Consider the following 13,077-nt stretch of genomic DNA (forward strand, 5'->3'; position numbering starts at 1 on the left):
AGTAACCACTACAGCTGTGGCCTGTCTCGTTAGGGAAAGAAGAAGTGAGCTTTTAGTGAGTGTAGGCGCTGTGCTATTTCATATACATCAGCTCCTTTAATAATGAGCTAACCTGTCAAGTTAGAATGTGTTCAAAATATATCACTTGCTTTCTTTTTATTCTATATTATGGAAATAAGCCATGTTGAATTACTTAACAGTTACCCTAAATTGAAATCCTCTTTATATATATGTCCTGGTTGATTTCTAAAGCTAATCTGATGCAGAGTGTATTAGTAAATGGGGAAAGGCGGTAAATCATGGCACGGATGTAACGTAATAAAAGCCTCATGTTTATGCTTTGTGTGCAGAATTTGCCAGGAAAAAAAATAGGTTGAAAGAGTTTTGCTAAAAGATTTTTCAGAACGTTGCTCAAGGAACGTAGAGAAAATTGACCTCCCTTGTCCTTTCTTTAGATACATTCCACCGTTGATCTGGGGGAAAAGTGGACACATCCAGACAGCCTTGTATGGGAAGATGGGAAGGGTGAGGTCGCCACATCCTTATGGGCACCGGAAGTTCATCACTATGTCTGATGGAGCCACTTCTACATTCGACCTCTTCGAGCCCTTGGCTGAGCACTGTGTTGGAGGTGAGCTGCTTTAGATTGTGTGATTGAGCCATCACTCAGAGAAGGAGCACTAGTCAGTGGAGAGCACAGCAGTGTGAATACTTGTGCCACTGACTCTGCCCATGGCATCAGGGGCTGTTGGGAAGCCTGCTGGGATTCGTCACTTAGGAGCAGCCCGCAAAGGTTAGCTTCAGCATGTGTTTGCCAGTCACCATGTAAAGCTCTTCAGAACTCATTGTAGAATAGTTTTTTGTTTTTTTTTTTTTTGAGACGGAGTCTCGCTGTGTCGCCCAGGCTGGAGTGCGGTGGCACGATCTCGGCTCACTGCAAGCTCCGCCTCCCAGGTTCACACCATTCGCCCTTCTCAGCCTCCCGAGTAGCTGGGACTACAGGCGCCAACCACCACGCTCGGCTAATTTTTTATTGTATTTTTAGTAGAGACGGGTTTTAACTGTGTTAGCCAGGATGGTCTCGATCTCCTGACCTCGTGATCTGCCTGCCTCGGCCTCCCAAAGTGCTGGGATTACAGGCATGAGCCACCGCCCCCAGCCGTAGAATAGTTTTTAATCCTTTCGTGAAATACAGAAGCTTGATGTAAGGGGATGAGGGAGTGCTTGGAGCCCAGGCACCCCAGGACCAGGCCTCTGGGTTGATGACAGCAACAGAGGCCAGACCATTCTCAGTGCTTCGTGTATACTGTTATCTCATTTAATCCTCAAATAGCGCTGTGAGGCTGGTATTTACTATCCCTACTTTACTGATGAGGAAACTGAAGCTCGGAGATGCAGTATAGGCTGGCGTTTGTTGGATAACAGTAGATTAAAAGGCTCCCAGGTTCCCTTTGCTTAGGTTTCCCTGGACAAATAGACACATTGAGGTCATATCTATCATGCAGTGGTCTAGGACACCTATTTCTGAGAGATAACTGAAATTTTCATTGCTGCTGGAATTTGGCATTGTTCTGTCTAGCCTATACAAATAACATTCATTCTAAAATGCTTCATAATGAAGACTTTTGAGGAAGTGGAGTTACTAGAAGCATCCTTTTGAATGCTATTGCTACCAAAAGAGAACATGTCTTTTGCATTCTATAGTATTCAAAAGCACCTTAGTTTTTGTTTTTTTTTTTTTAATAGGAACTCAGTATTTATTTATGGGTAAATTCCAGTAAACATATTAGGTATTTAAAGTGGCTAGAACTGCTGAGTAGCTGGTGACAAAGATTTAATTGATATTCCCTCTGCCTGGAATGCTGGTCCCCAGACCTTCACATGGCTGCCTCCTCCTTGTCATTCAGGTCTCAGCTCAGATGTCATCTCCTCAGAGGGACTGTCTCTGACTCCCCTAACTAGTGTTTCCTTCTCAGTAAATCCATCACGACTTCCTGCTTTAGTTCTTCGTGGTAGCTTCTACTCTCTAAACCTATTTGTGTGCTTGTGTATTATTTATCTGCTAGAATGTAGGAATCCCCAGAGCCCTGAATAGCTGGCTTCTAATAAACAGCCATGGAAGGGATGAATACATGAATAGGTGAGGAGTTCACACTGTGTTTATAAATCTGTAGCTGGTTTTTCCAATATTTATTTATTCACCATACCCAGTTAACTGTTTTCTTTCCCTTATTTCTAATGCTTTTTCTTCTTCTACCACTAAAGCACAAAGTTTAGTTTGACCATCTGCTCTTCCTACCAGGACCAACATGGAAAGTTGAAAAGGGCAGAACAGTGATTCTTCCTTGTACTTGCTCATGTTTTTCCATCACTCCTGCCCCCAAAAATGACTGACAAAGGTGCTTCTAGGGAAGGCAGTATTTGTACCTAAGATGTACTTTAAGAAAAACAGCCCTTTTCCACCTTTTCTGATTTTTTTTCTGACTATAAAAGGAATAAGTACTGATTTTAGAAAATATGAATAATACATTTAAAAAATAAGAATCACCCATAATTTTGTCACCCAACATATATTATTAATGTTTTGTTCCATTTTCTTACAGTTCTATGCATTGTTTTTCCAAAATCTGAATTATCATATGTTATATTATAAAGACTTTCCCATGTCATTAAAACTCTAAAAGTCTTCAAAAACACAATTTTAATGATTGCTTAATATTCTACTATGTGGTTATATTATAATTTAACCATTCTTCTATGGTTGGGCATTTAACTTATTTACAACTTTGTAATTATCAATAATTATATCATCCTTCATCAGAAAATTTTAGGCAGGATTTCAAGAATTGGAATTTACTAGGTGGAAGCTTATAAATTTTATAAAGAGATGGAGTCTTGCTGTGTTGCCCTGTTTAGAGGTACAGTGACTGTTTACAGATACAGTCATCATGATCTACAGCCTTGAACTACTGGGCTCAAACGATCCTCCTGCCTCAGCCTCGCAAATAGTTGGAATACAGACGTGTGCCACTACATCCAACAGTTTACAAAATTTTTAAGGTTCTTTATGCATATTGGAAAATTGCTTACTAATTCACATTTCCCTACCAGCATTAAGAATTTCTAAATTTTAAAAATCTTAATTTGAAGAAAAATTATGATCAAATTTAATGACCTAAGCACCTCTTTTCTTTTAAAGAAAAGTATGTATTCGTATTTTTAAGTAGGCAATTCACATTCATGATAGAAAGTTCACAAGGTACTAACAGTATACAGTGAAAGTATCTCTCTCTCTGTCCTCTACTCTCCATCCCTACCCCTGCTCAGTGGTACCCACTCTCAAGGTTCTTGTGTGTGATTCCAAGATAGTGGATGCATTTGTAAATACAGATATCTTTTTTTCTCCACACAAAAGGCAGCATTATTATAACCCCCTTCTGCATTTAGCATTTTTTTCACTTAATTTATGGAAGAGCTTGCCACATGAGTGTATATAAAGATGTCTCATTATTTTTAAGGGCTTCATAATATTTCATCACTTAGATATGCAATAATTTATCCAACCAGACCCCTATTTCTGGGCATTTAGATTGTGTTCAGCCATATGCAAAAGAATATGTATTGCATGATTGAACACAACCTAATGCATATATATTATTTTACGTATGTACAATTACATCTGTCGGATAAATAACTGAAAGTAAAGTTGCTGGGTCAAAGAGGTCTGTGCAAACACCACTTTTTATCTTCTCATTCATTCATTCATTCATATAGAATTTCTTACAGAAATTAAGAGTAATGTTCAGGAACTTCTATAGCAATGTGACAGTAATTTTATATTTGTTGAATCTTATAGTAGAAAATTGAGGTTTGTATATTTTTCATTTCATTTTTCTAGTAATTAACTTTTATTGTCTTTTTCGAAAGTATCTGTTCATGACTTACTGGACATTTTCAAAACCAACCCTTCACTATAAATAGCTTGAGAAGCACTGATATAGACAGCTCCAGCTAGAAGGGAAAAATTCTTCCCCATAGAACTGAGTGAAAGATGTATGTTGAATTCCCTCCCCTTGTTTTCTAGACCAGTGAAGTGTAATTGTGTCCATTTATCATGTCACATTTCTTGGATACATCAGGATCTCTTTCTCTACCCTATAGATGATATCACCATGGTCATCTGCCCTGGAATTGCCAATCACAGCGAGAAGCAATACATCCGCACTTTCGTTGACTACGCCCAGAAAAATGGCTATCGGTGCGCCGTGCTGAACCACCTGGGTGCCCTGCCCAACATTGAATTGACCTCGCCACGCATGTTCACCTATGGTAAGCATGGCTAAGTGGAGTCCTCCCTTTTTCTGCAAGTGTGCTGCTACTTCTGCTTCTGCCTTGTTTTTTCTTTAAGTTTCAAACCTATGCCCATCTGCAAGAGATGGTAGGTCACACGGTTATATCAACAGCCAACTTGTACTGGGCATTGATGATGCCATGCCTCACACCAGCCTTTGAGATGGGCACTATAACCACCCTCACAGAGGCAGAAACTGAAGCTTACAGGGGAAAGTCTTGCCCAAGGTCCCCTAGCTAGTAAGAGTCACAGCAGGGCTGGGAGCCAGGTAGATCAGGTAGCAGAGCTCATGACCTTCAGGACTGTGCTGTTCTGATGCTCATTCCTCAGGACTCTTGTGACTGACAGGCAAGGGTGTGATGAGGCATGTGAATGTCAGTGGGAAGGGAGCCTGGCACAGTAGCAACTCACTGGATTTTAGGTTCCTGGGGAACAGGAACTAGATCTCGTATTTCGACGAATGCTTGTTGATTTGAATTAAAATTTTGTGTTAGCTGGGCCAGGTGTGGTGGCTCATGCCTGTAATCCCTTCTCTAGAAATTAATTTTTATTGTCTTTTTTTTTTTTTTTTTTTGAGACAGAGTCTTGCTCTGTCACCCAGGCTGGAGTGCAGTGGCACGATCTTGGCTCACTGCAAGCTCCGCCTCCTGAGTTCACTCTGTTTTCCTGCCTCAGCCTCCCAAGTAGCTGGGAATACAGGTGCCCGCCACCACGCCTGGCTAATTTTTTTGTATTTTTAGTAGAGACAGGGTTTCACCGTGTTAGCCAGGATGGTCTCGATCTCCTGACCTCGTGATCTGCCCACCTTGGCCTCCCGAAGTGCTGGGATTACAGGCATGAGCCACCGCGCCCAGACTTTTTATTGTCCTTTTCAAAAGTATCTGTTCATGACTTACTGGACATTTTCAAAACCAACCCCTCACCATAAATAGTGCACTTTGGGAGGCTGAGGCAGGTGGATCACTTGAGGTCAGAAGTTCAAGACAAGCCTGGCCATCATGGCAAAACCCTGTCTCTACTAAAAATACAAAAATTAGCTGGCACACGCCTGTAATCCCAGCTATTCAGGAGGCTGAGGCACGAGGATCACTTGAACCCGGGAGGCAGAGGTCATGCCACTACACTCCAGCCTGGGCAACAGAGCAAGACTCTGTCTGAAAAAAAAAAAAAAATCCTGTTTTAGCTAAGGTTCTGGCTTCTGGACTGCTTGTTCTTGATTCTTATTAGCTCTCTCTTTAGATTATATATGCATACATAAACAATAAACACATAAAATATGCATCTGTATATGCACAAATATTTTGGATGTTATAAGCAAATAAATTGTAATATGTTTTAATGGGAAATAACCAAAAATTATATCTATCATCTCACCATAACTATAATTTTCTATTTCTTCCAACTACCCTTCTGTCTCTATCAATGTATACATAGTTTCTATTTATTGCTGTCATAGCGTGTATATCTATGGTGATTTATTTAAATAACTTTATATTCACCAACATAAAGATGTTTAATCTGTTTAAGAGCCACATTGCTGTTACTACTCTGTTATAGTTTATTTAACCATTTATCTTTGTAGGACGTATGAATTATTTAAAGTTTTTCAGCATTTTAAATAACAATGCTGTAAATACTGTGTCTTGTACATAGAATTATTTTCTCTTGAATGACCTTGGAGTAAATGCCCAGTAAAATTGCAGAGTCAACATTTTTTTATGCATATTTGTACATCTGGTCAGATTGACCTCCAGCAAGGTCATTCCAGTTACATTGCCACTGGTAACATGCAAGGGCACTGTCTCCTACAAGGGCAGGTAAGGAAAGGTCACAGGTATGGAAGCATGAACAGGTATACCTGCTTTGTCACAAGCAGGGTGCTGGGTGCCCTGAGTTCATTTCCTCTTCTGTATTCACACCCACAGCTGAAGATACCCATTTTACAGACTCCGTTCTGTTCAGCAGTTTGGTCAGTAGCTTGAAAATATAGGTGAATTTGGCCGAGCGCAGTAGCTCAAGCCTGTAATCCCAGCACTTTGGGAGGCCAAGGCAGGCAGATCACGAGGTCAGGAGATCGAGACCATCCTGGCTAACACGGTGAAACCCCATCTCTACTAAAAATACAAAAAAGTAGCCGGGCGTGGTGGCGGGCACCTGTAGTCCCAGCTACTCGGGAGGCTGAGGCAGGAGAATGGCGTGAACCTGGGAGGTGGAGCTTGCAGTGAGCTGAGATGGCGCCACTGCACTCCAGCCTTGGCGACAGAGTGAGACTCCGTCTCAAAAAATAAAAAATAAATAAATAAATAGGTGAATGTCCAGATTGACAGATAGCACAGGCACAGGGTGAATAGTGAGTATGTGGGAGACAGAACTGGACCCAAAAGTCAGAAATAGGCCAAATCAAACACAAAGAAAACAATGGGGAATAATGGTAATGTCCTGTGCTTGGATATATAGATTGTCTATACAAGTAGAAGAGGGGGAGGCATGGCTTGGCTGCAGGGCCAGGATTGAGATTTGGGAGCACTAACAGTACAGTGTGAACACTTACTGTGTGCCAATGGGAACACTTAATGTGCACCAGACACAGTACTGATGTCACATGTAGGCACAATCTCTTTTCTCTCCACAGCAACCCATGGGACCGTAAAATTCTGATGAAAAAACTGAGGCACAGAGAGGTTAAGTGATTTGGGCAAGGGCACAGAGCCAGTAAGTAGAAGAGCTAAGAGAGGAGCCTGGATCTGGCTGCCGGAATCATCTCAGAGATAGCAGAGTAACTGGGTCTGTATGGTCTGGGCCTCCCAGCTCCAGAGTGCTGTACTGTTGGGGCTGTAGGCCAAAGAGACCAGATTGGAAGGCGTTACCACACCAGGTCAGGGGAGACCAGCAGCTGAAGAGCAGAGAAGAATAGGTTAAGTGCAGGCCTTGCTCCCAGAGAGTACCTGGATCAGGAGACAGGCTCTGGATCCGATGCCCCAGCACTGCCACTGATGCTGTGTGGCTCGAGCAGTTTCTTAAACTCAGTTCCAGATTCTTCAGCTGCAGTAAGGTGGAGCTACAATTAAATGTGGGTTACTGAGGACTTGGTAGGCAGTTGATTACATATAGTAAACATTTATTGTATGTTAGGTTCATTCTTTTTGTTTTGTTTTGTTTTGTTTTGTTTTTTTGAGGCAGAGTCTCACTCTGTCACCCAGGAGGGAGTGAAGTAGTGCAATCATGGCTCATTGAAGCCTCAACCTCCCAGACTCAAGCCAGCTTCCCACCTCATTTTTTAATTTTTTGTAGAGACAAGGTCTCACTATGTTGTCCAGGCTGGTCTCGAACTCCTGAGCTCAAGTGATCCACCCACTTTGCCCTCCCAAAGTGCTGGGATTACAGATGTGAGCCACTGTGCCAGCCAGGTTTATTCTTATTCAAATACTTGAAGGTATATTCATGTTGGTGAGAGATTAACCGTGCTCTTTGTGACCCAGATAAATAAGATGTGTTCTGCCGGGGAGATGCGAGTATCGTTAAAGAATTACAATACAACGCCAGGCACGGTGGCTCATGCCTGTAATCCCAGCACTTTGGGAGGCTGAGGCGGACAGATTACCTGAGGTCAGGAGTTTGAGAGCAGCCTGGCCAACATGGTGAAACCCTGTGTCTACTACAAACACAAAAATTAGCCGGGCATGGTGGCAGGCACGTGTAATCCCAGCTACTTGGGAGCCTGAAGCAGGAGAATCACTTGAACCCAGGAGGCGGAGGTTGCAGTGAGCCGAGATCACACCACTGCGCTTCAGCCTGGGCAACAGAGCCAGACTCCATCTCAAAAAAAAAGGAATTACAATACAGTGTGATGAGTGGACTAATACAGCGGGCCTGGTGAATGTGCTGCGGCAGCATGGAGAAACCAGCCTCGATCTATGGGCGAGGAGTCAAGTTGTGGGAGGAAGAATTCTCCCAGGAAAGACATTTGAGCTGGGTTCTCAAAGATGAGCTCCTAAACAGAGGCACTCATGAACAGTTGGAGTTTGTAGACAGGGGAGTGCGCTATGGAAGGGCAACCCATGCAGAAGAGCAGCATTCACAGCTGCCTTAAGAACACTGTATGTTTGGACTGAGGAGTGCCTGTGAGCATGAAAAACCCTTGGAGATGAGGTGAATCCATCAGGGGAGAGCTTCAGGCCCCCAATTTTGAAAATTAACTATCTCCTTTAATTTGTGGATGGTGTTGTTACATTTTATTTCATCAGAATTTTAGAAGTATATTTCTGTAGTTTATTATACTTTAGAAATGTTCTAGAAAGACAGGTGACCTAGAAAAAAAGGGTGTCTTCTTCTAGCCATACTATTTGTTTTTTTGTGTGTATCAGTACATGTTTTACTTGTTAATAATTTCTTTTAACCATTGGAGGATAAGCTCAAACAAATAGGACCTTAAAAAGGTCAGAAATCCAGAATTTGGATGCTTTGTTGAAATGTAAAAATTAAAACATCTTTCGTAGCTTCAAAGAGCCTAGAGAGAGTAAGCGCTAGTGTTTCGTTAGGTGCTATTGATGTAATTTTAGTTTAAAATAAAGTTTTTAATAAATGTTTTCCTGGGCTGGTGGAAAAGGAGCAATCCTTCACCAAAGGTGGCCTAACACGTTAGAGCAAAGCCCGTGTTTGTTACTTTTGACTGGTCAATTGAGGCAGGTCCACAGTTAACATGCTAGAACTGGAAACCTTTTGTCATAGTTAATCATATCCTCATGTAAGTGTGTTAGTTGTTGATGTGTGGGCTTTCTATACTTTAGTACAAAGATCTTTGTCAACTTTTGTTTCTACACCCAGTACTGTTCTCAATTTTTAATTATTGTTGCCTTGCAATATGGCCTGATATCTGATGGTACCAACCCTGACTCATGGCTGTTTCAGAGTATGCTCTTGTCTGCCTACCTGTTTTTTTTTTTTTTTCATTTGAACCAAAGAATTATTGTGTCAAGTTCCATGTTGAGTTTTTGTCTTATTAGTCAAGGTGGACTAGATTATGCTGTGGAAACAACTTGGATCTCAGTGGTTTAAAACAATTATTTCTGTCCATACTATCCATCCATCATGGCTTAGCTGAGGGGCCTCTGTGTCTCCATCATTATGGTCCTCACTCAAGGAACCAGGCCCATGGAGCAGCTACCTGCTGGAACATTGCAGAGGGTGGGAAGAGTGTGGCTCTTGAAGCTTCTCCTCAGAAATGACAGAGGTCACTCCTGGTCACAATTTATTGGTCAAAGTACAGTACACGACCAAGCCTAACTTCAGTGGGGTGGGGGAGAAGCATCCTTCCTAGAGATGGAAAGTAGTTATTGGTGGTAAACTCTCACACAGTTTATCACAATTTCTGAAGGGGAACTTTAATTTATAAATTAAAGTGGAAAAATTTATAATACTTACTTTTCTCATCCAGGAGCATGACCTTTTCCTTCAAGTCTTCCTTTATTTCTACCTAAAAGAACTCCTAGTTCTCTTTGTGTAGGTCAGTTTGTTGTCAACACTAGAATTTCCCATGGGAGCTTTTAAAAGATACCAGTGCCAGTGGCTTAGCTCTCAGGGAGTCTCAGGTATAGCCAAGGTTTTTCAGAGCCACAGATACAGGTTTTACTCCTTGTTCCCTCATTAGTTTTATTTTTTTATTTTTGCTTTTTTACTTTTTATTACAGACATTTCAAAATATGCAGAAGTAGGGAGAATAGTAGAATAAACCCCAGTGTACCCTTTACCCAACCTCAACAATTGTTCAACCCATGGCCAATCTTGTTTCCTTTACTCCCTTCTTGCATCCCCTCTCAAAGATTATTTTGTTTTATTTTAATTTAATTAATTTATTTATTTTCTGAGACAGGGTCTCACTCTGTTGCCCAGGCTGGAGTGCAGTGGTGCAATCTCAGCTCACTGCAACCTCTGCCTCCCAGGTTCAAGTGATTCTCCTGCCTCAGTCTCCCTAGTAGCTGGGATTATAAGCACCCGCCACCACACCCAGCTAATTTTTGTATTTTTAGTAGAGACAGGGTTTCACCATGTTGGCCAGACTGGTGTCGACCTCCTGACCTCAAGTGATCCACCCACCTCGGCCTCCCAAAGTGCTGGGATTACAGGCGTGAGCCACTACACCCAGCTTCAAAGATTATTTTGAAGCAAGCCCCAGACAGCCTGTCCAGTTTCATCTGTGACTATTTCCAGTGTGCATCACTAAGATACACAGGCTCTTTGTAAACTGTCTTCATTTGTTAAGACTGCAATATCCAAATACTACAGTGGGCGTGGCTTATACAAGAGCAATTTATTTTCTCACAGTTCTGGGGCCTAGAAGTCCCAGATCAGGGTGTCCGCAGGGTTGGTTTCTTCTGAGACCTCTCTTCTTGGCTTGTAGATGACTGTTTTCTTGCTGTGGATTCACACTACAGTCACCTGTGTCTCTGGTATCTCTCTGTGTCCTAATCTCTTCTTTAAAAGGACACCAGTCATCCTGAATTAGGGCCCACCCTAACAACCACATTTTGGCTTAATTACATCTTTAAAAGCCTTATCTCCAAATACAGTCACATTCTGAGGTACTGGGGGTTAGGACTTCAGCATACGAATCTTGGGAGAGACACCATTCAGCCCATAACATAACAGAAGCACAATGGCATCATCACAACGGAAACACTTAAAACAGTACTCCTGAAGAGCAATTCAATTTCCCCATTGTCTTCCTGCTTTTTTCCCCGTTTTAATTCGTTTGTTCAATTTAAGATCCAAGTCAGGTCCATATATTGCAATTGGCTGATAGGTCTCTTATGCCACTTTTCAATCTCCTTCCACGCATTTTTAATAGGTCCCCAACCAAGTAAGCCTCTTCCAGGTGGGGTCACTGGATGTGACATTGGAGGAGCTCTCTGGATCCCCAGGACATACTGCAGTCCACCATCAGGCCCCCTATTCCCACCCTGAGTGTATGGAAATTCCAGGCACTGAACTCCAGTGCCTGCTAATCCCAGGACTGCCCGGGTTCTGTTTGGAAGGCCCTTCTGTGGTCTTCACTTGGCTTCTCTTTGTCACTCAGGTCTCAACCAAGATGCCACCCTCTCAAAGAGCCCTTCCTTGACTCCTCTCCCTCATCTAAAGTCCCCCCCCCAACCCCAGTCATTATCTAATGCCCCTCCTCACTTTCTTCAAGCCACTTAAGATTTGAAATTAAGGATTTGTTTTCATAATCTGTGAAATTATTTGTTTATATGTCTATCATCTGTCTCTCCATCCCAAAAGTTCACTCCATGAGAGCAGGCAGTTTTCACACTCCCTGCTGTAGCTCCCCAGTGTCTAGAATCCTGCTTGGACCCTAGAAAGCATTCACTGCATCAGTGTTTACTGAATGCCTACTGAGATGGGAACTGACAGTTTGTGACTGTAAAATGATACTTTACAAACTAGTACATCCCAAACCATTGTGCCCTATATGTGAGTCTTCCCTTAGGCAAATTGCCTCTCTTTTGAGCAGATGCCAGGCATTCAAGTCACTGTGAATACCCTTTGGGCTTTTTGCAACTGTGATCTTGACCAGAAGAAAACTAAAGAGGGCATTAACATGAAACTCTATATTCTTCTTTTCCTGTTATGCACCTGCCTCCGATTTCTCTGAGAAAATTATAAAGGATCTTTTCCCATTTATCAACCCAACTCTGTTCCAAACCACATAAGCTTTGCTAATGTGATTAGAAATTGTTGAAAACAGATCTGCCTTGCACAGAATTTCCTAAATGGATAATTATGCATTCTTGTGACTTAGAACCCTTCGTGCTGCCTTTGAAAGATAAATTCATTAAGGAAAATTCTTCGTGACAGCAGTTACCATTTATCTCACTCTAATGAGTGCCAGGCATGTGCTTTCACATTACTTCACTTGATCCTTACTGCCTCAGAGGTAGGTTTTAATTAGTATCTCCACTTCACAGGCTTAGGGAGGTTAAGTACCTTGCCCTGAGTCATGCGACTAGTGAGTGGCAGAACCAGCCTTCAATCAGTGTGATTCTTAACCCTAACTTAATACCACCTCTGTGGTAGTGTTCATTTCCTATTTAGGATACTGTTCATTAGAATACAGAGGAGCAGGTGTGATGTTTGAGTATTTAAAAAGACATTTTCCCCACTTTGGTGGTAGTGGTCATTACTGTTCTGATAGCTGTCACTTACATAGCATTTGCTGTGTGCCAGGCACTGTTCTGAATACTTTGTAGGATATATTAAATCAGTCACACCCCTTTTACAGGTGAGGAAACTGAGGCCCAGCAAGGATGACTAACTTGCTCTAAATCACAGAGTTAATGAGTGGGCAGCCCAGGCTTCAAACACAGGCAGTCTCGCAGTCTAGTCCTAGAATCCGTGCTCCTGAACAACAGGTTCCATTGCCTCTCCGTGTAAGAGACTAAGGAGTGAGGAAATAGTTCCCAGTCAGATACATTTTAGGTTTAAGGCAAAAGAGCATCCAAGAGCATCTCAGAGCCACAGAATTGGACCTGTGGGTTTGGTCTTTGATTTTTTGTTCAGCCAGCATCCTCCAGACAATGATGGGGCCAGCCTCTGCGATGGGAATACAGGTGTGGATTCGAGTCCCTGCCTTCAGGAAGATCCCAGTCTATGAGGAACTCTCACCATCTAGTTGGGGAAGGAGGGTGCACAGTCACAGTCGGTCTAAGCTTGTTGGTTAGGTTTGTCCAGAA

At 42.3% G+C, this 13,077-nt stretch overlaps 1 protein-coding gene across 2 annotated transcripts in view; it reads left to right on the top strand.

The window, feature by feature from the left end:
* ABHD2 (abhydrolase domain containing 2, acylglycerol lipase) overlaps positions 1-13,077 on the top strand; it is a 113,880-nt gene that overhangs the window by 62,592 nt on the left and 38,211 nt on the right. For both annotated transcript variants that reach the window (XM_004056731.5, XM_019010970.4), the window contains 2 exons: positions 456-631; positions 4,162-4,329. In XM_004056731.5, the coding sequence (XP_004056779.3) occupies positions 456-631; positions 4,162-4,329 (344 nt within the window). The remainder of the gene's footprint in view (positions 1-455; positions 632-4,161; positions 4,330-13,077) is intronic.

This window comes from Gorilla gorilla, chromosome 16, assembly GCF_029281585.2.
Source record: "Gorilla gorilla gorilla isolate KB3781 chromosome 16, NHGRI_mGorGor1-v2.1_pri, whole genome shotgun sequence".
Taxonomy (NCBI): domain Eukaryota; kingdom Metazoa; phylum Chordata; class Mammalia; order Primates; family Hominidae; genus Gorilla; species Gorilla gorilla.